Here is a 26,015-nt window from a genome sequence, read left to right on the forward strand (position 1 = left end):
CATTTAGTGCAGGAAAATACAAGGTTCGTTATAAACAATTTAATATTTCAGTATCCATGAAATCCCGACTGATGAAATGTATATATGAATCATTTGCCTTAATAAGGGCGCTGTAAGAATCTCCAGCTGCCCCCCCCCCCTCCTCCCGCCCCCCCTCCAGTAGCAACGCACACGACCGCTAAGGACTCAAAGCAACAATTTGAGAATTAGATTAGACACATGCATGCAGCGACAATTTGCTAAATTACCCCGTATTCACAAGTGTCTTTCATCTTTCTGTTGAATGAGTTTCCTGCAATTATCTCTAATAACAGCCTTCCCCCCTTGTGTCTGTTGTCCTCTGTCCCCCGGCTGTTTGTTGTGTAGGTCTGGATAGACGCTGCCACTCAGATCTGCTTCTCTTTGGGAGTCGGGTTTGGTGTGCTAATAGCGTTCTCCAGCTATAACAAATTCAGCAACAACTGCTATAGGTAAAGTAGAAGAACAGAACAAAACCCAGGGGTTCAGTGTCCCAAATAACACCCTATTCACTATATAGTGCACTACTTTAGACTAGGACCCATAGGGCTCTGGTTGAAAGTAGTGCACTGCGTAGGGAATAGGGTGCTATTTGGTATGCTGCCCTCAGTGTTGATAACAGAGGTGACAAACTGCTGCTGAGCTGGTGAATTACAATACCTTTGAAGGCGCTTACCTACTGGCCATGTCTATAACACCAGTCTGTTCTATAGAGGACAGTAATACCTAGTCTGTTCTGGTCATGTCTATAACACCAGTCTGTTCTATAGAGGACAGTAATACCTACTGGCCATGTCTATAACACCAGTCTGTTCTATAGAGGACAGTAATACCTACTGGCCATGTCTATAACACCAGTCTGTTCTATAGAGGACAGTAATACCTACTGGCCATGTCTATAACACCAGTCTGTTCTATAGAGGACAGTAATACCTACTGGCCATGTCTATAACACCAGTCTGTTCTATAGAGGACAGTAATACCTACTGGCCATGTCTATAACACCAGTCTGTTCTATAGAGGACAGTAATACCTACTGGCCATGTCTATAACACCAGTCTGTTCTATAGAGGACAGTAATACCTACTGGCCATGTCTATAACACCAGTCTGTTCTATAGAGGACAGTAATACCTACTGGCCATGTCTATAACACCAGTCTGTTCCATAGAGGACAGTAATACCTACTGGCCATGTCTATAACACCAGTCTGTTCCATAGAGGACAGTTATACCTACTGGTCATGTCTATAACACCAGTCTGTTCTATAGAGGACAGTAATACCTACTGGCCATGTCTATAACACCAGTCTGTTCCATAGAGGACAGTAATACCTACTGGCCATGTCTATAACACCAGTCTGTTCTATAGAGGACAGTAATACCTACTGGCCATGTCTATAACACCAGTCTGTTCTATAGAGGACAGTAATACCTACTGGCCATGTCTATAACACCAGTCTGTTCCATAGAGGACAGTAATACCTACTGGCCATGTCTATAACACCAGTCTGTTCTATAGAGGACAGTAATACCTACTGAGTCTATAACACCAGTCTGTTCTATATAACCTACCAGTCTGTTCTATAGAGGACAGTAATACCTACTGGCCATGTCTATAACACCAGTCTGTTCTATAGAGGACAGTAATACCTACTGGCCATGTCTATAACACCAGTCTGTTCCATAGAGGACAGTAATACCTACTGGCCATGTCTATAACACCAGTCTGTTCTATAGAGGACAGTAATACCTACTGGTCATGTCTATAACACCAGTCTGTTCTATAGAGGACAGTAATACCTACTGGTCATGTCTATAACACCAGTCTGTTCTATAGAGGACAGTTATACCTACTGGTCATGTCTATAACACCAGTCTGTTCTATAGAGGACAGTAATACCTACTGGCCATGTCTATAACACCAGTCTGTTCTATAGAGGACAGTAATACCTACTGGTCATGTCTATAACACCAGTCTGTTCTATAGAGGACAGTAATACCTACTGGTCATGTCTATAACACCAGTCTGTTCTATAGAGGACAGTAATACCTACTGGTCATGTCTATAACACCAGTCTGTTCCATAGAGGACAGTTATACCTACTGGTCAAGTCTATAACACCAGTCTGTTCCATAGAGGACAGTAATACCTACTGGTCATGTCTATAACACCAGTCTGTTCTATAGAGGACAGTAATACCTACTGGCCATGTCTATAACACCAGTCTGTTCTGGATCTACCAGGTATATGAATATGCTCTTGTCCTCTTCACTCTCTCTTCCAGAGATGCCATCATCACCAGTTCCATCAACTCCCTGACCAGCTTCTTCTCTGGCTTCGTCATCTTCTCCTTCCTGGGTTACATGTCCCATAAACACAGCGTGCCATTGGACAAGGTGGCCACAGACGGTCAGTATTCTTAGTGTTCTGGACAAGGTGGCCGCAGACGGTCAGTATTCTTAGTGTTCTGGACAAGGTGGCCACAGACGGTCAGTATTCTTAGTGTTCTGGACAAGGTGACCACAGACGGTCAGTATTCTTAGTGTTCTGGACAAGGTGACCACAGATGGTCAGTATTCTTAGTGTTCTGGACAAGGTGACCACAGATGGTCAGTATTCTTAGTGTTCTGGACAAGGTGACCACAGACGGTCAGTATTCTTAGTGTTCTGGACAAGGTGACCACAGATGGTCAGTATTCTTAGTGTTCTGGACAAGGTGGCCACAGACGGTCAGTATTCTTAGTGTTCTGGACAAGGTGACCACAGACGGTCAGTATTCTTAGTGTTCTGGACAAGGTGGCCACAGACGGTCAGTAGTCTTAGTGTTCTGGACAAGGTGGCCACAGACAGTCAGTATTCTTAGTGTTCTGGACAAGGTGGCCACAGATGGTCAGTATTCTTAGTGTTCTGGACAAGGTGACCACAGATGGTCAGTATTCTTAGTGTTCTGGACAAGGTGGACCATCAGATGGTCAGTATTCTTAATGTTCTGGACAAGGTGACCACAGATGGTCAGTATTCTTAGTGTTCTGGACAAGGTGGCCACAGATGGTCAGTATTCTTAGTGTTCTGGACAAGGTGACCACAGATGGTCAGTATTCTTAATGTTCTGGACAAGGTGACCACAGATGGTCAGTATTCTTAGTGTTCTGGACAAGGTGACCACAGATGGTCAGTATTCTTAGTGTTCTGGACAAGGTGACCACAGATGGTCAGTATTCTTAGTGTTCTGGACAAGGTGACCACAGATGGTCAGTATGCTTAGTGTTCTGGACAAGGTGGCCACAGATGGTCAGTATTCTTAGTGTTCTGGACAAGGTGACCACAGATGGTCAGTATTCTTAGTGTTCTGGACAAGGTGGCCACAGATGGTCAGTATTCTTAGTGTTCTGGACAAGGTGGCCACAGATGGTCAGTATTCTTAGTGTTCTGGACAAGGTGACCACAGATGGTCAGTATTCTTAGTGTTCTGGACAAGGTGACCACAGATGGTCAGTATTCTTAGTGTTCTGGACAAGGTGGCCACAGATTGTCAGTATTCTTAGTGTTCTGGACAAGGTGACCACAGATGGTCAGTATTCTTAGTGTTCTGGACAAGGTGACCACAGATGGTCAGTATTCTTAGTGTTCTGGACAAGGTGACCACAGATGGTCATGGTATTCTTAATGTTCTGGACAAGGTGACCACAGATGGTCAGTATTCTTAATGTTCTGGACAAGGTGACCACAGATGGTCAGTAGTGTTCTGGACAATGGCCCAGCACTCTTTTCTCAGATAATTCGATGGAGACCTGAAATAATTGTTTTGTTCCTTATAAAAAATGGTTAGATGTTTTGACATTTCCAATAAATTTTTCAGCCAATCATTATATTCTTGTGCTGGGATCTCTAAATTGATGTCATGTCCACTTGTCTTTATGACAAGGTGCAATATTAAATGTATATATTAAAAAAGCTGCTCTGGGCTTGGTGTCAGGGCTGATTCTGGACAATCTATATGTCAGTTTATCAGCACAAATCAATCATGTGGTCTACATTGTCACCCACTGTTGATTTAAACAAATGTTGCCACAGATTTGCTGTGTTCTTCAGACAAGTCTCCATCACAGAATAGATGTTTGATTAACACTTTAGATAACTAGATCATTCATCTGTGTTTGTTGTGTCCCATACAGGTCCTGGTCTAGTGTTCATCATCTACCCAGAGGCCATTGCAACATTACCAGGATCATCAGTGTGGGCAGTTATCTTCTTCATCATGTTGCTGACTCTGGGCAGGTCGACAGTGCTGTCAGTATTCACCGCTCACCATTATAGAGCAAACTATGAACTGATCAACCACCAGTTTCTGAGATGACAACATGCTATAGGCTAGTGGTGACAAACCCTACTCCTGGGGAGCTAATAGGTGTGCAGGCTTTTGGTCCACCCATGGCAGGATTCAGGACTGGCTAATCCTGCTATAGGCTGGAGTGGTGACAAACCCTATTCCTGGGGAGCTAATAGGTGTGCAGGCTTTTGGTCCGACCCAGAGCAGGATCAGGACTGGCTAATCCTGGCAGTATTCTTAGTGTTCTGACAAACCCTATTCCTGGGGAGCTAATAGGTGTGCAGGCTTTTGGACAGATGGTCAGTATTCTTAATAACCCAGCAGGATCAGTATTCTTGGCTAATCCTGCTAGATGGCAGTATTCTTAGTGGTGACAAACCCCGATGTTCCTGGGGAGCTAATTCTTAGTGTGGTGCAGGCAGTTTTAGTGTTCTGGACAAGGTGACCCAGCAGGATCAGGACTGGCTAATCCTGCTATGGCACAGATGGTGACAAACCCTACTCCTGGGGAGCTAATAGGTGTGCAGGCTTTTGGTCCGACCCAGAGCAGGATCAGGACTGGCTAATCCTGCTATAGGCTAGTGGTGACAAACCCTACTCCTGGGGAGCTAATAGGTGTGCAGGCTTTTGGTCCGACCCAGCAGGATCAGGACTGGCTAATCCTGCTATAGGCTAGTGGTGACAAACCCTACTCTGGGGAGCTAATAGGTGTGCAGGCTTTTGGTCCGACCCAGCAGGATCAGGACTGGCTAATCCTGCTATAGGCTAGTGGTGACAAACCCTACTCCTGGGGAGCTAATAGGTGTGCAGGCTTTTGGTCCGACCCAGCAGGATCAGGACTGGCTAATCCGCTATAGGCTATAGGCTGGTGACAAACCCTACTCCTGGGGAGCTAATAGGTGTGCAGGCAGTATTTTAGTGTCCGACCCAGCAGGGTCAGGACTGGCTAATCCTGCAAGGTGGCTAGTGGTGACAAACCCTACTCCTGGGGAGCTAGATAGGTGTGCAGGCTTTTGGTCAAGGTGACCCAGCAGGATCAGGACTGGCTAATCCTGCTATAGGCTAGTGGTGACAAACCCTACTCCTGGGGAGCTAATAGGTGTGCAGGCTTTTGGTCCGACCCAGCAGGATCAGGACTGGCTAATCCTGCTATAGGCTAGTGGTGACAAACCCTACTCCTGGGAGCTAATAGGTGTGCAGGCTTTTGGTCCGACCCAGCAGGATCAGGACTGGCTAATCATGCTATAGGCTAGTGGTGACAAACCCTACTCCTGGGGAGCTAATAGGTGTGCAGGCTTTTGGTCCGACCCAGCAGGATCAGGACTGGCTAATCCTGCTATAGGCTAGTGGTGACAAACCCTACTCCTGGGGAGCTAATAGGTGTGCAGGCTTTTGGTCCGACCCAGCAGGATCAGGACTGGCTAATCCTGCTATAGGCTAGTGGTGACAAACCCTACTCCTGGGGAGCTAATAGGTGTGCAGGCTTTTGGTCCGACCCAGCAGGATCAGGACTGGCTAATCCTGCTATAGGCTAGTGGTGACAAACCCTACTCCTGGGGAGCTAATAGGTGTGCAGGCTTTTGGTCCGACCCAGCAGGATCAGGACTGGCTAATCCTGCTATAGGCTAGTGGTGACAAACCCTACTCCTGGGAGCTAATAGGTGTGCAGGCTTTTGGTCCGACCCAGCAGGATCAGGACTGGCTAATCCTGCTATAGGCTAGTGGTGACAAACCCTACTCCTGGGAGCTAGGTGTGCAGGCTTTTGGTGACCCAGCAGGATCAGGACTGGCTAATTGCTATAGGTAGTGGTGACAAACCCACTCCTGGGGATCTAATAGGTGGCAGGACAAACCCTACTCCTGGGGAGCTAATAGGTGTGCAGGCTTGTTGGTCCGACCCAGCAGGATCAGGACTGGCTAATCCTGCTAGTGGCTAATCCCCTATAGGGAAAATAGTGTGCAGGCTGATTGGTCCGAACAGGACAAACCCTACAAACCCTACTCCTGGGAGCTAATAGGTGTGCAGGCTTTGGTCTGACCCAGCAGGATCCAGGACTGGCTAATCCTGCTATAGGCTCAGTGGTGACAAACCCTACTCCTGGGGAGCTAATAGGTGTGCAGGCTTTTGGTCCGACCCAGCAGGATCAGGACTGGCTAATCCTGCTATAGGCTAGTGGTGACAAACCCTACTCCTGGGGAGCTAATAGGTGTGCAGGCTTTTGGTCCGACCCAGCAGGATCAGGACTGGCTAATCCTGCTATAGGCTAGTGGTGACAAACCCTACTCCTGGGGAGCTAATAGGTGTGCAGGCTTTTGGTCCGACCCAGCAGGATCAGGACTGGCTAATCCTGCTATAGGCTAGTGGTGACAAACCCTACTCCTGGGGAGCTAATAGGTGTGCAGGCTTTTGGTCCGACCCAGCAGGATCAGGACTGGCTAATCCTGCTATAGGCTAGTGGTGACAAACCCTACTCCTGGGGAGCTAATAGGTGTGCAGGCTTTTGGTCCGACCCAGCAGGATCAGGACTGGCTAATCCTGCTATAGGCTAGTGGTGACAAACCCTACTCCTGGGGAGCTAATAGGTGTGCAGGCTTTTGGTCCGACCCAGCAGGATCAGGACTGGCTAATCCTGCTATAGGCTAGTGGTGACAAACCCTACTCCTGGGGAGCTAATAGGTGTGCAGGCTTTTGGTCCGACCCAGCAGGATCAGGACTGGCTAATCCTGCTATAGGCTAGTGGTGACAAACCCTACTCCTGGGAGCTAATAGGAGTGCAGGCTTTGGATGGTCAAGTTTCTCCAGCAGGATCAGAACTGGCTAATCCTGCTATAGGCTAGTGGTGACAAACCCTACTCCTGGGGAGCTAATAGGGTGTGCAGGCTTTTGTCCGACCCAGCAGGATCAGGACTGGCTAATCCTGCTATAGGCTAGTGGTGACAAACCCTACTCCTGGGGAGCTAATAGGTGTGCAGGCTTTTGGTCCGACCCAGCAGGATCAGGACTGGCTAATCCTGCTATAGGCTAGTGGTGACAAACCCTACTCCTGGGGAGCTAATAGGTGTGCAGGCTTTTGGTCCGACCCAGCAGGATCAGGACTGGCTAATCCTGCTATAGGCTAGTGGTGACAAACCCTGGAGTGCTCCTGGGGAGCTAATAGGGAGGTGCAGGCTTTTGGTCCGACCCAGCAGGATCAGGACTGGCTAATCCTGCTATAGGTAGGAGGATGGGTAGTGGTGACAAACCCTACTCCTGGGGAGCTAATAGGTGTGCAGGCTTTTTGTTCGACCCAGCAGGATCAGGAGATGGCTACTCCTGCTACAGAAGATAGGCTAGTGGTGACAAACCCTACTTGTTCTGGGGAGCTAATAGGTGTGCAGGCTTTTGTCCGACCCAGCAGGATCAGGACTGGCTAATCCTGCTATAGGCTAGTGGTGACAAACCCTACTCCTGGGGAGCTAATAGGTGGGATGCAGGCTTTTGTCTTGACCCAGCAGGATCAGGACTGGCTAATCATGCTATAGGCTAGTGGTGACAAACCCTACTCCTGGGGAGCTAATAGGTGTGCAGGCTTTTGGTCCGACCCAGCAGGATCAGGACTGGCTAATCCTGCTATAGGCTAGTGGTGACAAACCCTACTCCTGGGGAGCTAATAGGTGTGCAGGCTTTTGTCCGACCCAGCAGGATCAGGACTGGCTAATCTGCTATGGGGTGAGGTGTGCAGGCTTTTGTCCGACCAAGGTTCAGGCTAAGGAGGAGATGGTGACAAACCCTACTCCTCTCCTGTTCAGGAGGAGGGGTTCTCTGGGGGACCCTTCTCTGTTCTGTGTTCTCTGTTCTGTGTTCTCTGTTCTGTGCTCTGTTTTGTGTTCTCTGTTCTTGTTCTATGTTCTGTGTTCTCTGTTCTGTGCTCTGTGTTCTATGTTCTGTGTTCTCTGTTCTGTGCTCTGTGTTCTATGTTCTGTGTTCTCTGTTCTGTGCTCTGTGTTCTATGTTCAGTGTTCTGTGTTCTGTGTTCTGTGTTCTCTGTTCTGTGCTCTGTGTTCTATGTTCTGTGTTCTCTGTTCTGTGTTCTGTGTTCTGTGTTCTATGTTCTGTGTTCTCTGTTCTGTGCTCTGTGTTCTGTGTTCTGTGTTCTATGTTCTGTGTTCTCTGTTCTGTGCTCTGTGTTCTATGTTCTGTGCTCTGTGTTCTCTGTTCTATGTTCTGTGTTCTCTGTTCTATGTTCTGTGCTCTGTGTTCTGTGTTCTCTGTTCTGTGCTCTGTGTTCTCTGTTCTGTGCTCTGTGTTCTATGTTCTGTGCTCTGTGTTCTCTGTTCTGTGCTCTGTGTTCTGTGTTCTCTGTTCTGTGCTCTGTGTTCTGTGTTCTGTGTTCTCTGTTCTGTGCTCTGTGTTCTGTGCTCTGTCTCTGGTCTCTAGATGGGAGGGATGGAGTCAGTGATCACAGGATTGATGGATGAGTTCAAGTTTCTCCACAAACACCGGGAACTCTTCACCCTCTTCATCGTTGTGTCCACCTTCCTCATCTCACTGTTCTGTGTCACTAATGTAAGTGGACGAAAAAGATGTGTGTGTACAGTTATTCCTCAAGCATCTAAGGAATTTGCATGAATGACACATGGCTAATATAAGAGACATCAAATGGAACCTCTCCTCTCCTCTCCTCTCCTCTCCTCTCCTCTCCTCTCCTCTCCTCTCCTCTCCTCTCCCCTCTCCTCTCCTCTCCTCTCCTCCCTCTCCCTCCTCTCCCCTCCTCTCCTCCCTCCTCTCCTCTCCTCTCCTCTCCTCTCCTCTCCTCTCCTCCTCCCTCCTCTCCCTCTCCTCTCCTCTCCCTCCTCTCCTCTCCTCTCCTCTCCTCTCCTCTCCTCTCCTCCTCCTCCTCCCCTCCCCTCCCTCCCCCTCCCTCCCCTCCCCTCCTCTCCTCTCTCCTCTCCTCTCCTCCCTCCTCTCCTCTCCTCCTCCTCTCCTCTCTCCTCTCCTCTCCTCTCCAGGGTGGTATCTATGTGTTCACTCTGCTGGACCATTTTGCTGCTGGGACATCCATTCTCTTTGGAGTGCTTATTGAGGCCATCGGCATCGCCTGGTTCTACGGTGAGGAAGGGAGGTGAGGGGGAGGATGGGAGGAGGAGGGAGGAGCAGGAGGAGGGGGAAGGAGCGGAACGAGGAAAGGCACAGGAAGGGGTGCTCCTGCCTAGTTATACGGTGAGGTGTAGGGAGGGTAGGAGGATGGGAGGAGTGGGAGGAGGGGAGGGACCCCTTCCTGATTCTACAGAAGAGGAGGGGTAAGGAGGAGATGGGAGGGGAGGGGAGGGGGGGACTCCTGTCTTGTTCTACACAAGAAGAGGAGGGGTAGGGAGGAGGAGATGGGATGGGGGGACTCCTGTCTTGTTCTACACAAGAAGAGGAGGGGTAAGGAGGAGATGGGAGGAGGGGGGGGACTCCTGTCTTGTTCTACACAAGAAGAGGAGGGGTAAGGAGGAGATGGGATGGGGGACTCCTGTCTTGTTCTACACAAGAAGAGGAGGGGTAAGGAGGAGATGGGAGGGGGGGGACTCCTGTCTTGTTCTACACAAGAAGAGGAGGGGGTAAGGAGGAGATGGGATGGGGGACTCCTGTCTTGTTCTACACAAGAAGAGGAGGGGTAAGGAGGAGATGGGAGGGGGGACTCCTGTCTTGTTCTACACAAGAAGAGGAGGGGTAAGGAGGGAGATGGGAGGGGGGGAGGGAGGGTCTTGAGGAGGGACACAAGAAGAGGAGGGGTAAGGAGGAGAGGGAGGGAGGAGGGGGGACTCCTGTCTTGTTCTACACAAGAAGAGGAGGGGTAAGGAGGAGATGGGATGGGGGGACTCCTGTCTTGGAGGGACACAAGAAGAGGAGGGGTAAGGAGGAGATGGGATGGGGGGACTCCTGTCTTGTTCTACACAAGAAGAGGAGGTGAGGAGGAGATGGGAGGGGGGGGGACTCCTGTCTTGTTCTACACAAGAAGAGGAGGTGAGGAGGAGAGGGGGAGGGAGGGGGGGGGACTCCTGTCTTGTTCTACACAAGAAGAGGAGGTGAGGAGGAGATGGGAGGGGGGGACTCTGTCTTGTTCTACACAAGAAGAGGAGGGGTAAGGAGGAGATGGGATGGGGACTCCTGTCTTGTTCTACACAAGAAGAGGAGGGGTAAGGAGGAGATGGGATGAGGAGGGAGGGGGGACTCTGTCTTGTTCTACACAAGAAGAGGAGGGGTAAGGAGGAGATGGGAGGGACTTTGGGGGACTCCTGTCTTGTTCTACACAAGAAGAGGAGGGGTAAGGAGGAGATGGGAGGGGGGGGACTCTGTCTTGTTCTACACAAGAAGAGGAGGGGGAAGGGAGGAGATGGGATGGGGGGACTCCTGTCTTGTTCTACACAGTAGGGAGGGAGGAAGAGGGAGGGAGGAGGTGACGAGGAGGAGGGAGGGAGGAGGAGGAGGGAGGGAGGGAGGAGGAGGTGAGGAGTGAGGAGGAGGAGGAGGAGGAGGAGGGAGGAGGAGGTGAGGAGGGAGGAGGAGGGAGGGAGGAAGAGGTGAGGAGTGAGGAGGAGGGAGGGAGGAGGAGGTGAGGAGGGAGGAGGAGGGAGGGAGGAAGAGGTGAGGAGGGGAGACTCTTAGCTCTTCATGGCCATCCAAGCTGATGCCCTATTAGGCCATTGATAGGGTCTGATGGGATATCAGTCTGGATATTCCTCTGCTGTGCCGCCATGCAACACTACCTCATCAGCTGTCAGAAGACCGGGAGGTAAAAAGCCTGTCTCTGGTGTGTTTCTGCCACTCAGAGTGTATGGTTCATATTACTATTTAGTGTTTAGGTGTTTGGACTGGACAGAGACATTACATACAAATAATAGTGTATTGATATTGAATATCTGAGGTCAACATCCCAGTCTGTGGTGTAAAGATTGATGGGTTTTTTGGGGGGGGTCTGTTGTGGTTCTGATGATACTTGGATGTCAGAAATATAAGCTAGGCCCGATGGAAGATTCCCTTGTGCTGTGTCTTTCAATGTTAACTAAAGGGATAGTACACCCAAATGACAAAACGACACATTGGTTTCCTAACCCCGTAAAACAGTCTACGGACGAGGTGTGACATCAATCCATACTTTGGTTTTTATTTCCCCTGGCATTGTTTCCGCACGCTAACGCGTTAGCATCTGTGTCACAAATCCCATTCAAGTCGTGGCTACCGATAATAGCATTTCTCTAGCATCCTTTTCAAATCAGCCCAAAGTATCTCAAATTGATTGTGGAGGCCCAACAAAGTCCCTTATAAGACAGTTTTCCATCCAAGTGACGCCAGATTTTCATACGAATATTCAAAAATCGGGTATAATACGCATAAAAACAAAATGCTAATTTTGCCACCAGAGGTGTGTTTACCTCACGTTGACTTGTCGCAGATAGACGGCTGTGTTTACCTCACGTTGACTTGTCGCAGATAGACGGCTGTGTTTACCTCACGTTGACTTGTCGCAGATAGACGGCTGTGTTTACCTCACGTTGACTTGTTGCAGATAGACGGCTGTGTTTACCTCACGTTGACTTGTCGCAGATAGACGGCTGTGTTTACCTCACGTTGACTTGTTGCAGATAGACGGCTGTGTTTACCTCACGTTGACTTGTTGCAGATAGACGGCTGTGTGTGATGATGTAGTGAACATTACAATAACTTTTGATGTTCAATTCCCATGTCCTGAAACAAAAAATGGATTCCCATCACATTTTCAACTTTACTGACGATTTTGTCACAACAAATGTGGCGTTATATGGTATGTGTGTCGGGCAGGGATGTGTGTGTGTGTGTGTGTCCACTCTGGTCTTGACACGTGTGCTCCAGTCAACAGTGCAGGTAGGCTACCTTCAGAGATAATCTAGTCAACAGTGCAGGTAGGCTACCTTCAGAGATAATCTAGTCAACAGTGCAGGTAGGCTACCTTCAGAGATAATGCTAGGTCAACAGTGCAGGTAGGCTACCTTCAGAGATAATCTAGTCAACAGTGCAGGTAGGCTACCTTCAGAGATAATCTAGCCAACAGTGCAGGTAGGCTACCTTCAGAGATAATCTAGTCAACAGTGCAGGTAGGCTACCTTCAGAGATAATCTAGATAATCTAGTCAACAGTGCAGGTAGGCTACCTTCAGAGATAATCTAGTCAACAGTGCAGGTAGGCTACCATCAGAGATAATCTAGTCAACAGTGCAGGTAGGCTACCATCAGAGATAATCTAGTCAACAGTGCAGGTAGGCTACCTTCAGAGATAATCTAGTCAACAGTGCAGGTAGAGGATAATCTAGTCAACAGTGCAGGTAGGCTACCATCAGAGATAATCTAGTCAACAGTGCAGGTAGAGGTATCTCCTTCAGAGATAATTAATGGATAAGAGATAGATTTGTATTTGTCAAACGGCAGCCAAGCCTCAATCATCACCAGAATAAGACCCTCGGTGTTTATGGAAAAGGCGCATTAAAAGCTCATCACCGTATTTTCGTCTTTCCTTTACACTTTCTTGTGTGACACTACAGTACGACGAGCAACTTGCTTTGCTCAGACAACATTGAAGTTATCTGAAAGCCCACAGGCATTTTACAGCAACGTCTCCAGAGTGAATTCAGGTTAAAAAAGAACGTCTCCAAAGCTCACTTCTGGTTTAGACTGTTAGTCTGATCTACTATACTGCTGGTCAGGGGGTCCAGACAGTGCTGTGTGTGTGTGTGTGTGTGTGTGTGTGTGTGTGTGTGTGTGTGTGTGTGTGTGTGTGTGTGTGTGTGTGTGTGTGTGTGTGTGTGTGTGTGTGTGTGTGTGCTTACATTCGTGCGTGTGTTTGTGTATGTCTAACCAGCCTTGTGGCTCGGGGGTCAGTGTGGTCAGCTTGCTGCCCTGCCGTGGTGGCCTCAGCCTGGGAGGGCAGACTACTTTAGCCCCAGGCTTCTCCGGGCCTTTTCCCTGGCTCCATCTCTACTGACAGGTGGCTGTGGCACCCTGTGCCCTCCACAGGAACAGCTGCCTGCTCTCCATAGGCTCCAGTCACATTGGGATTATGCCTGGGCTTTGAGAAGTGCCTCCCAGGCAAGGAACAAAGAGAGAAGGTTGAGTGAGGAGAAGCCTAGATGAGGAAAGCGACTTGATGCTAGTGGTATTAAACACGCTACCAGAATGTTAATATCCTTGTATTTCAAATGTACTGTCGTTTCCTCAGAACGAGAGAACACAAAGACAACTATTGTTCATCCACAATGTCCTTTCCCTCTGTTTGCTCTGTGAATGACGACTCAAGGGGTTTGATCAGGTTAAGGGTTCAATTCGAATTGAAGGTAGTCAATTCAGAAAGTGATTTGATTTTAAACTTCAAAAATGAAAAGAAAACCTTTTGAAATAAATAGCTTTTACTTTGAAGTCTATTGAAAATCGATGGTCTTTAAAAAAAAAAAGATTTACTTCCTGAATTTAATTTTTAATTTTTTTAATTTTTTATTTAACCAGGTAGACTAGTTGAGAACACCTTTATTTAACCAGGTAGACTAGTTGAGAACACCTTTATTTAACCAGGTAGGCTAGTTGAGAACACCTTTATTTAACCAGGTAGGCTAGTTGAGAACACCTTTATTTAACCAGGTAGACTAGTTGAGAACACCTTTATTTAACCAGGTAGGCTAGTTGAGAACACCTTTATTTAACCAGGTAGGCTAGTTGAGAACACCTTTATTTAACCAGGTAGACTAGTTGAGAACACCTTTATTTAACCAGGTAGGCTAGTTGAGAACACCTTTATTTAACCAGGTAGGCTAGTTGAGAACACCTTTATTTAACCAGGTAGGCTAGTTGAGAACACCTTTATTTAACCAGGTAGGCTAGTTGAGAACACCTTTATTTAACCAGGTAGGCTAGTTGAGAACACCTTTATTTAACCAGGTAGGCAAGTTGAGAACACCTTTATTTAACCAGGTAGACTAGTTGAGAACACCTTTATTTAACCAGGTAGGCTAGTTGAGAACACCTTTATGTAACCAGGTAGGCTAGTTGAGAACACCTTTATTTAACCAGGTAGGCAAGTTGAGAACAAGTTCTCATTTACAATTGCGACCTGGCCAAGATAAAGCAAAGCAGTTCGACACATACAACGACACAGAGTTACACATGGAGTAAAACAAACGTACAGTCAATAATAAAGTATAAACAAGTCTATATACGACGTGAGCAAATGAGGTGAGAAGGGAGGTAAAGGCAAAAAAAGGCCATGGTGGCAAAGTAAATACAATATAGCAAGTAAAACACTGGAATGGTAGATTTGCAATGGAAGAATGTGCAAAGTAGAAATTAAAATAATGGGGTGCAAAGTAGCAAAATAAATAAATAAATGAAATACAGTAGGGAAAGAGGTAGTTGTTTGGGCTAAATTATAGGTGGGCTATGTACAGGTGCAGTAATCTGTGAGCTGCTCTGACAGTTGGTGCTTAAAGCTAGTGAGGGAGATAAGTGTTTCCAGTTTCAGAGATTTTTGTAGTTCGTTCCAGTCATTGGCAGCAGAGAACTGGAAGGAGAGGCGGCCAAAAAAAGAATTGGTTTTGGGGGTGACTAGAGAGATATACCTGCTGGAGCGTGTGCTACAGGTGGGAGACGCTATGGTGACCAGCGAGCTGAGATAAGGGGGGACTTTACCTAGCAGGGTCTTGTAAATGACATGGAGCCAGTGGGTTTGGCGACGAGTATGAAGCGAGGGCCAGCCAACGAGAGCGTACAGGTCGCAATGGTGGGTAGTGTATGGGGCTTTGGTGACAAAATGGATTGCACTGTGATAGACTGCATCCAATTTGTTGAGTAGGGTATTGGAGGCTATTTTGTAAATGACATCGCCAAAGTCGAGGATTGGTAGGATGGTCAGTTTTACAAGGGTATGTTTGGCAGCATGAGTGAAGGATGCTTTGTTGCGAAATAGGAAGCCAATTCTAGATTTAACTTTGGATTGGAGATGTTTGATATGGGTCTGGAAGGAGAGTTTACAGTCTAACCAGACACCTAAGTATTTGTAGTTGTCAGTGCCGTCCAGATTAGTGATGTTGGACAGGCGTGCAGGTGCAGGTAGCGATCGGTTGAAGAGCATGCATTTAGTTTTACTTGTATTTAAGAGCAGTTGGAGGCCACGGAAGGAGAGTTGTATGGCATTGAAGCTTGCCTGGAGGGTTGTTAACACAGTGTCCAAAGAAGGGCCAGAAGTATACAGAATGGTGTCGTCTGCGTAGAGGTGGATCAGAGACTCACCAGCAGCAAGAGCGACCTCATTGATGTATACAGAGAAGAGAGTCAGTCCAAGAATTTAACCCTGTGGCACCCCCATAGAGACTGCCAGAGGTCCGGACAGCAGACCCTCCGATTTGACACACTGAACTCTATCAGAGAAGTAGTTGGTGAACCAGGCGAGGCAATCATTTGAGAAACCAAGGCTGTCGAGTCTGCCGATGAGGATGTGGTGATTGACAGAGTCGAAGGCCTCGGCCAGATCAATGAATACGGCTGCACAGTAATGTTTCTTATCGATGGCTGTTAAGATATCGTTTAGGACCTTGAGCGTGGCTGAGGTGCACCCATGACCAGCTCTGAAACCAGATTGCATAGCAGAGAAGGTATGGTGAGATTCGAAATGGTCGGTAATCTGTTTGTTGCCTTGCCTTAGAAAGGCATGGTAGGATAGATATAGGTCTGTAGCAGTTTGGGTCAAGAGTGTCCCCCCCTTTGAAGAGGGGGATGACCGCAGCTGCTTTCCAATCTTTGGGAATCTCAGACGACACGAAAGAGAGGTTGAACAGGCTAGTAATAGGGGTGGCAACAATTTCGGCAGATAATTTTAGAAAGAAAGGGTCCAGATTGTCTAGCCCGGCTGATTTGTAGGGGTCCAGATTTTGCAGCTCTTTCAGAACATCAGCTGAACGGATTTGGGAGAAGGAGAAATGGGGAAGGCTTGGGCGAGTTGCTGTGGGGGGTGCAGTGCTGTTGACCGGGGTAGGAGTAGCCAGGTGGAAAGCATGGCCAGCCGTAGAAAAATGCTTATTGAAATTCTCAATTATGGTGGATTTATCAGTGGTGACAGTGTTTCCTATCTTCAGTGCAGTGGGCAGCTGGGAGGAGGTGTTCTTATTCTCCATGGACTTTACAGTGTCCCAGAACTTTTTTGAGTTAGTGTTGCAGGAAGCAAATTTCAGCTTGAAAAAGCTAGCCTTAGCTTTTCTAACTGCCTGTGTATAATGGTTTCTAGCTTCCCTGAACAGCTGCATATCACGGGGGCGGTTCGATGCTAATGCAGAACGCCATAGGATGTTTTTGTGTTGGTTAAGGGCAGTCAGGTCTGGGGAGAACCATGGGCTATATCTGTTCCTGGTTCTAAATTTCTTGAATGGGGCATGTTTATTTAAGATGGTTAGGAAGGCATTTAAAAAAAATATCCAGGCATCCTCTACTGACGGGATGAGATCAATATCCTTCCAGGATACCCCGCCCAGGTCGATTAGAAAGGCCTGCTCGGGGCCTCCCGGGTGGCGCAGTGGTTAAGGGCGCTGTACTGCAGCGCCAGCTGTGCCATCAGAGTCCCTGGGTTCTGTCGTAACCGGCCGCGCCCGGGAGGTCCATGGGGCGACGCACAATTGGCCTAGCGTCGCCCGGGTTAGGGAGGGCTTGGTCGGTAGAGGTGTCCTTGTCTCATCGCGCACCAGCGACTCCTGTGGCGGGCTGGGCGCAGTGTGCGCTAGCCAAGGTGGCCAGGTGCACGGTGTTTCCTCCGGCGCATTGGTGCGGCTGGCTTCCGGGTTGGATGCGCACTGTGTTAAGAAGCAGTGCGGCTTGGTTGGGTTGTGTATCGGAGGACGCATGACTTTCAACCTTCGTCTCTCCCGAGCCCGTACGGGAGTTGTAGCGATGAGACAAGATAGTAACTACTACAACAATTGGATATCACGAAATTGGGGAGAAAAAGGGGTAAAAAAAGAAAAAAAAAAGAAAGGCCTGCTCGCTGAAGTGTTTCAGGGAGCGTTTTATAGTGATGAGTGGAGGTCGTTTGACCGCTGACCCATTACAGATGCAGGCAATGAGGCAGTGATCGCTGAAATCTTGGTTGAAGACAGCAGAGGTGTATTTAGAGGGCAAGTTGGTTAGGATGATATCTATATGGGTGCCCGTGTTTAAGGCTTTGGGGAGGTACCTGGTAGGTTCATTGATAATTTGTGTGAGATTGAGGGCGTCAAGTTTAGATTGTAGGATGGCTGGGGTGTTAAGCATGTTCCAGTTTAGGTCGCCTAGCAGCACGAGCTCTGAAGATAGATGGGGGGCAATCAGTTCACATATGGTGTCCAGAGCACAGCTGGGGGCAGAGGGTGGTCTATAGCAGGCGGCAACGGTGAGAGACTTGTTTTTAGAGAGGTGGATTTTTAAAAGTAGAAGTTCAAATTGTTTGGGTACAGACCTGGATAGTAGGACAGAACTCTGCAGGCTATCTTTGCAGTAGATTGCAACACCGCCCCCTTTGGCTGTTCTATCTTGTCTGAATTGACAGCTTCCAATTTGAATTGACCCCAACGCTGGTTATAATGACGAACCGTCACACGTTTTTAACTGCCACGGTTTGAACTCTTCCCTTCAGGAGTGGACCGGTTCAGTGACGACATCGAGGAGATGATCGGACAGAGACCAGGCCTGTACTGGAGACTGTGCTGGAAGTTTGTCAGCCCGTGCTTCCTCCTGGTGAGTTCATGAAGAGAGAAACACCTGGGTCAAACATGTCAAGTATGTTTTAGTTTACCTGGTGCAAAATGGAACCAGGTGAATAGTCCATGCAGCTCTCAGTCATGCACACCAAGGTCTAGGCACTAACTACAGTTTGCTAGCTTCAGTAGAGGCTGGTCCATAAGTGTCCTTATGACAGCACTCAGTCATGCACACCAATCTCTAGGCACTAACTACAGTTTGCTAGCTTCAGTAGAGGCTGGTCCATAAGTGTCCTTATGACAGCTCTCAGTCATGCACACCAAGGTCTAGGCACTAACTACAGTTTGCTAGCTTCAGTAGAGGCTGGTCCATAAGTGTCCTTATGACAGCTCTCCGTCATGCACACCAAGGTCTAGGCACTAACTACAGTTTGTTAGCTTCAGTAGAGGCTGGTCCATAAGTGTCCTTATGACAGCTCTCAGTCATGCACACCAAGGTCTAGGCATTAACTACAGTTTGCTAGCTACAGTAGAGGCTAACTACAGTTTGCTAGCTTCAGTAGAGGCTAACTACAGTTTGCTAGCTTCAGTAGAGGCTAACTACAGTTTGCTAGCTTCAGTAGAGGCTAACTACAGTTTGCTAGCTTCAGTAGAGGCTAGTCCATAAGTGTCCTTATGACTTGAAACAGGAAAGTGTCCTAACCCCAAAACCCTCTGTTTCTCCAGTTCATGGTGGTGGTGAGCTTCGCGACCTTTAACCCTCCTAACTACGGGACGTACACGTTTCCCATATGGGCCAACATGATTGGCTGGTGCTTGGCTATTTCCTCCATGACCATGGTGCCTCTCTATGCCATCTACAAGATGTGCACCTTACCTGGAAAGTTCTGTGATGTAAGTCTGGTTTATATAAGTCTGGTTTATATAAGTCTGGTTTATATAAGTCTGGTTTATGCAAGTGGGAAGTCTGGTCTATATAAGTCTGGTTTATATAAGTCTGGTTTATACAAGTGGGAAGTCTGGTTTATATAAGTGGGAAGTCTGGTTTATATAAGTGGGAAGTCTGGTCTATATAAGTCTGGTTTATATAAGTCTGGTTTATACAAGTGGGAAGTCTGGTTTATATAAGTCTGGTTTATATAAGTCTGGTTTATATACATGGGAAGTCTGGTTTATATAAGTCTGGTTTATACAAGTGGGAAGTCTGGTTTATATAAGTCTGGTTTATATAAGTCTGGTTTATACAAGTGGGAAGTCTGGTTTATATAAGTGGGAAGTCTGGTTTATAAGTGGGAAGTCTGGTTTATATAAGTGGGAAGTATGGTTTATATAAGTCTGGTTTATACAAGTGGGAAGTCTGGTTTATATAAGTCTGGTTTATATAAGTCTGGTTTATATACATGGGAAGTCTGGTTTATATAAGTCTGGTTTATATAAGTCTGGTTTATATAAGTCTGGTTTATATAAGTCTGGTTTATACAAGTGGGAAGTCTGGTTTATATAAGTCTGGTTTATACAAGTGGGAAGTCTGGTTTATATAAGTCTGGTTTATATAAGTCTGGTTTATATACATGGGAAGTCTGGTTTATATAAGTCTGGTTTATATAAGTCTGGTTTATATAAGTGGGAAGTCTGGTTTGTATTGATATTTGCTGCTATAGTGATTTAGCAGACTCCTTGAACCAAAGTGATGCTCACTTTTATCAACATCAATGCACAGAAATGTCAACACTGACAGTGACACATATATATTCGGTAGGTGAGCAATATGGTTGATGAGCTATAACATCTCCAGCAAATCTGAATATCCAGCTTGGTAATTAATGCACAATGATTAGTATAATGAAGACAAGTTAGTTTCTTTGGTAAGTGATTCCCGTCCTGTCTTCCTGTAGAGACTGGCCTACGCCATAACGCCTGAGCACGAACACCACCTGGTGGATAACGGAGAAGTTAGGAGGTTTACGGTAAGCTGCTCTTCACTGTTTACTTTATGTTACTTAACCTCCCCTTCCTATCTTACCCTACCTTACCTTACCTTACCTTATCTTACCTTACCTTACCTTACCTTACCTTACCCTACCTTACCTTACCTTACCTTACCCTACCTTACCCTACCATACCTTACCCCACCTTACCTTACCTTACCTTACCCTACACTACCTTACCTTACCTTACCTTAACCCTACCTTACCTTACTCTACCCTACCCTACCTTACCTTACCTTATCTTACCCTACCTTACCTTGCCTTGCCCTGCCTTACCTTACCCCACCTTACCTTATCTTACCTTACCTTACCTTACCCTACCTTACCTTATCTTACCCTACCTTACCTTACCTTACCCTACCTTACCTTATCTTACCCTACCTTACCTTAACCCTACCTTACCTTATCTTACCCTACCTTACCTTACCTTACCTTACCCCACCTTACCTTACCTTACTCTACCCTACCTTACCTTACCTTACCCCACCTTACCTTACCTTACCTTACCTTACCTTACCCTACCTTACCTTATCTTACCCTACCTTACCTTACCTTACCCTACCTTACCTTACCCCACCTTACCTTATCTTACCTTACCCTACCCTACCTACCCTACCTTACCCCACCTTACCTTATCCTACCTTACCTTACCCTACCTTACCTTACCTTACCCTACCCTACCCTACCTTACCTTACCCCACCTTACCTTATCTTACCTTACCTTACCCTACCCTACCCTACCCTACCCTACCTTACCTTACCTTACCTTACCCCACCTTACCTTACCCCACCTTACCTTATATTACCTTACTCTACCCTACCTTACCCCCTCTTACCTTACCTTACCTTACCTTACCTTACCTTACCCTACCCTACCTTACCCTACCTTACCTTACCTTACCTTACCTTACCTTACCCTACCCTACCTTACCCCTTACCTTACCCTACCTTACCTTACCCTACCTTACCTACCCTACCTTACCCTACCTTACCCTACCCTACCCTACCTACCTTACCTTACCCTACCCCTACCCTACCCTACCCTACCTACCTTACCTTACCTTACCCTACCTTACCTTACCTTACCTTACCTTACCCTACCTTACCTTACCCTACCTTACCTTACCCTACCTTACCTTTACCTTACCTTACCTTACCTTACCTTACCTTACCCTACCTTACCTTACTCTACCTTAGTGTATTTATTGTCCTTTCCCATTGGTTTCCACAGCTCCAACACTGGATGGTGATCTGAGCCCAGGAAGAAGACAGGGGTCTGTTCACATGGAGGATGGATGGATAGAGAGAGGGAGGGAGGGAGGGAGGGAGAGAGAGAGAGGAGAGAGAGAGGGAGGGAGGGAGGGGAGGGAGGGAGGGAGGGAGGGATAGAGAGAGAGAGGGAGGATGGATGGAGAGAGAGAGAGGGAGGGAGGGAGGGAGGGGGAGGGAGGGAGGGAGGGAGGGATGGATAGAGAGAGAGAGAGAGAGAGGGATGGATAGAGAGAGGGAGGGAGGGAGGGAGGGATAGAGAGAGAGAGAGAGAGATAGGGAGGAGGGAGGGAGGGAGGGATGGATAGAGGGAGGGAGGGAGGGAGGGATGGATAGAGAGAGAGAGGGAGGGAGGGAGGGATGGATAGAGAGAGGGAGGGAGGGAGGGAGGGAGGGAGGGAGGGAGAGAGAGGGAGGGAGGGATAGAGAGTGGAGGGAGGGGGAGGGAGGGAGGGGGATAGAGAGAGCGTGGGAGGGAGGGATGGGGAGGGAGGGAGGGAGGGGGAGGGAGGGAGGGAGGAGAGGGATAGAGAGAGGGAGGGAGGGAGGGAGGGATAGAGAGAGGGAGGGAGGGATGGATAGAGAGAGGGAGGGAGGGAGGGATGGATAGAGAGGGGGAGGGAGGGATGGATAGAGTGAGCGATGGATGGCTAGAGTGAGGGAAGGATGGATGGATGGATAGAGAGAGTGATGGAGGGATAGAGTGAGGGATGGATGGAGGGATAGAGTGAGGGATGGATGGCTAGAAGGAGGCACAGCAGACATGTGAAGAGAGTTTATACTGTAACAAGAGGAGAGAGAAGTGTTTGAAATGCCAACCAAGCTGTCAAATCGTAGTGGTCTTTAATTTCCTCAATGGACGTGTGGTTGTGTGCTGTGATCTAGATCAGGATGTTGGTGACGTTCGGTCAAAATATCAATCTTAAACAATGACTGTTATGATTATGGATAATACACCAATATATTCATGTTTATTTTGTGAGCTGAGAAAAATCAGAGTATTTGGTTTAGTGTAAAATCCTGATGAAAAATATGATATGATTATCTGTTGTAGAGGTAACTAAGCGAAATAGTATTTATTACAGAAACAACATAGCCAATAATAAAATGACATTACTGTATTTAACTGTATCTGAAAGTGTACATGTTTTAAGTTAAGTTTGTGACAACATATACCCGTTACATAGTAAGCTAGCTTTTTTATATTTTGCCAACAGTTTCCTTTTGACACTTCAAAAATGTGTTGTCTGTTACGTCTCTTCTGAAAATGTTTTCAAATGTACCGGGGGGTCCAAAACAATTGACACCCTTGATAAAGATGAGAAAAAATAAATGATTTAAATACTGAGCTACATTGTAATGTTCATTTTTTTGTGTGATTATTTTATACTAATACAATTGCTCAGAGAAAGAGATTTTGTTTAAACTTTTTCCTCAAAGGTAGGCGTCAAAATAATTGACACACATGTCTTGGTACTGAGTAAAGTTAATTTTGCCGTTGACCTTGTTAACAAGGATCCCAGGACCAGTGGAGGCTAAACAGCCCCATAACATCACAGATCCACCACCATGTTTTACAGGTATAACCTTAACAAGGATCCCAGGACCAGTGGAGGCTAAACAGCCCCATAACATCACAGATCCACCACCATGTTTTACAGGTATAACCTTAACAAGGATCCCAGGACCAGTGGAGGCTAAACAGCCCCATAACATCACAGATCCACCACCATGTTTTACAGGTATAACATAACATCACAGATCCAACATGTTTTACAGGATCCCAGGACCAGTGGAGGCTAAACAGCCCCATAACATCACAGATCCACCACCATGTTTTACAGATCCACCACCATGTTTTACAGTAGGTATGAGGTTATTTTCATGTCAACCAACAGATGTATACACCTGTAATTTGATACATCACACTGGCACATGGACTGGAACCGATGCTTTGGTCAGGGTAGCCTAGTGGTTAGAGCGTTGGACTAGTAACCGAAAGGTTGCAAGTTCGAATCCCCGAGCTGACAAGGTACAAATCTGTCGTTCTGCCCCTGAACAGGCAGTTAACCCACTGTTCCTAGGCCGTCATTGAAAATAAGAATTTGTTCTTAACTGACTAAAAGTTTTTAAAAAAATTAAAAAGATGATGACATGGAAATGAATATCTCTGGCCACGTACACCAGTGGTGGGCGTGGCGTTGAAAATGAGAATTCACAAGCAGAGAAGAACCCCGTACCTACTGTAAAATATTGTGCTGGATCTTTGATGCTATGGGACTAAATTGCTTCCACTGGTCCTGGGATCCTTGTTATGGTCAACAGCATCATGATCTTTACCCAGAACCAAGACATTTTATCCAAACACCCTGGTTGTCTCTGTTAGGAGGCTGAAACTTGGTCACAAGACAATAACCCCAAGCACACGTCAAAATCCACAAAGAAATGATTCATTAGCCACAAAAATCAACATTTTTTGCAATGGTCCTCTCAGTCTCCAGACTTGAACCCCATTGAAAACCTGTGGTGTGAATTGAAGAGAGCCGGTCCATAAGCACAGACAGAGGATATCAAGGATCTGAAAGGATTCTGTATGGAGGACTGTTCTAAGATCCCTCACAATGTGTTCTAGAATCTTAGAAAACATTCTAGAATAAGTCTCAGTACCTTTATCCTCACAAGGTGTTCTAGAATCTCAGAAAACATTCTAGTAAAAGGCTCAGTGTGCGCTATATTTGCAAGGTTAGACATGGAAAAGTATTGAGAAAACATTCTCACAGCAATTGTATTAGTATAAATAATGTCATTTCCCAGTTTGTTGTCAATATAGCTCAGTATTTATTCATTTTATACAGTCATGTTTTGCTCCTCTTTATCAAGGGGGTCAGTCATTTCAGGGTGTTTATATATTATATTATTATGGCAACTTAAGCAACACAAAATGACCTGTGTTTAGTAACAAAACTCTTCAGGTCTGTCATGTGGCGCGGTGGTCTAAGACACTGCATCTCAGTGCTAGAGGTGTCACTACAGACACCCTGGTTCAGCGGTCTAAGACACTGCATCTCAGTGCTAGAGGTGTCACTACAGACACCCTGGTTCAATTCCAGGCCGTATCACAACTGGCCGTGATTGGGAGTCCCATAGGGTGGTGCACAATTGGCCCGGCATCGTCCGAGTTTGGCAGGTGTAAGCCGTCGTTGTAAATAAGAATTTGCTCTTAACCCCCTAGTTCAATTCAAAAACATAGATATTAAATAGAAGCTTGACTTAAATCAATTCCAGAAGGACAGTCTTTGAAAAGATAATCTTCAAAACTCTAAAATCTCTTTCTTTAAAAAAGTGATCTCAATATGTACGACTTTCAAGACAGCCCCTAAGATAACATGCTAGTTGTCTCAAGCCCTGTGTTCCATTTACCCAATGAATATGACCAAGACAGCCCCTAAGATAACATGCTAGTTGTCTCAAGCCCTGTGTTCCATTTACCCAATGAATATGACCAAGACAGCCCCTAAGATAACATGCTAGTTGTCTCAAGCCCTGTGTTCCATTTACCCAATGAATATGACCAGTCCATTATTAACACAATACAGTCCATTATTAACACGATGGACAGTTAGAAAACATACATTTTTGTCCCTCCATGAATATCTAGCCGTATTAAATGGACTGACCTCAACCCAATAGCACCCTATTCCCTATATAGTGGACTGCTTTTGACCAGAGCCCTAGTCAAAAATAGTTCCCTGAATAGGGAATAGGGTGCATCCAACATTATAGTTTTAGTGCCATACTGTAGTGCACTAGAATCCAAGTAAACCAAAGACAATTGGCGTGGACACAGAGCTATATATAACGAGGTGGGTTTATATAGTCCTGTTTCTCTATCTTCTCTGTATGGGGAACTTGTACAAGGTGTGAAATGTAAAAAAAAAAAATTTTTTATGCATATCTAGTTCCCCTGAGAGTGAGCAGAACAAAATATTTTCACCTTGTCGTCTCGGGGATTCGATCCGGAAAATCTTTCAATTGCAGGCCCAAACGCTCCTAATCCACCAGGCTACCTGCCTGATCTATGGTTCCCCTGTTACAGAGATAATATACAGTTAATGAAGATGTCTTATTGACTGGCACAACGCCTCTATTTGGCCTAGATCATCTGGGTGTTTGTATTGATTTGTGGGCTACGTGTGCCTTTAAAAAACAATGTATGTAGTTCTGTCCTTGATCTGTTGTTGTCTATTAATGTTCTGTATTATGTCATGTTCTGTGTTGGACCCCAAGGAAGAGTAGCTGTTGCTTTAGCAGTAACTAATGGGGATCCTAATAAAACACCAAGATGTGTTGGTAACATGGCCATAGCTCTCCATCACGTCTCTTAACAGGCTATTTGGAAACAGAAACATAACAGCCAATTATCTCTCACATCAGGTTTAATTGTTAACAGGGTACCAAGATGTCTTAACAGGCTCCATTTAACAGGCTATTTGGAAACAGAAACAGCTAACAGCCAATTATCTGAGTTTCTCTACAAAGCACATCAGGTTTAATTGTTAACAGGGATCCTAATAAAATACCAAGATGTGCTGGGTAACATGGCCATAGCTCTCCATCAGACGTCTCTTAACAGGCTATTTGGAAACAGAAACAGCTAACAGCCAATTATCTGAGTTTCTCTACAAAGCACATCAGGTTTAAT

The 26,015-nt window shown here is 46.5% G+C and overlaps 2 protein-coding genes across 2 annotated transcripts in view; one reads left to right on the plus strand and one right to left on the minus strand.

The window, feature by feature from the left end:
• The window catches only part of slc6a3 (solute carrier family 6 member 3), a 37,275-nt gene extending 15,917 nt beyond the window's left edge, over positions 1-21,358 (plus strand). The window contains 9 exon segments of the mRNA XM_065027082.1: positions 367-470; positions 2,305-2,429; positions 4,196-4,305; positions 8,768-8,896; positions 9,340-9,439; positions 17,993-18,093; positions 18,783-18,950; positions 19,952-20,023; positions 21,276-21,358. Coding sequence (XP_064883154.1) covers positions 367-470; positions 2,305-2,429; positions 4,196-4,305; positions 8,768-8,896; positions 9,340-9,439; positions 17,993-18,093; positions 18,783-18,950; positions 19,952-20,023; positions 21,276-21,299 — 933 coding nt within the window. The 3' untranslated portion in view covers positions 21,300-21,358.
• Positions 1-26,015, minus strand: part of LOC135575108 (doublecortin domain-containing protein 2-like) — a 492,912-nt gene that overhangs the window by 391,581 nt on the left and 75,316 nt on the right. The window lies entirely within an intron of this gene.

Source organism: Oncorhynchus nerka, linkage group LG14 (genome assembly GCF_034236695.1).
Source record: "Oncorhynchus nerka isolate Pitt River linkage group LG14, Oner_Uvic_2.0, whole genome shotgun sequence".
NCBI classification, from domain to species: Eukaryota; Metazoa; Chordata; class Actinopteri; order Salmoniformes; family Salmonidae; genus Oncorhynchus; species Oncorhynchus nerka.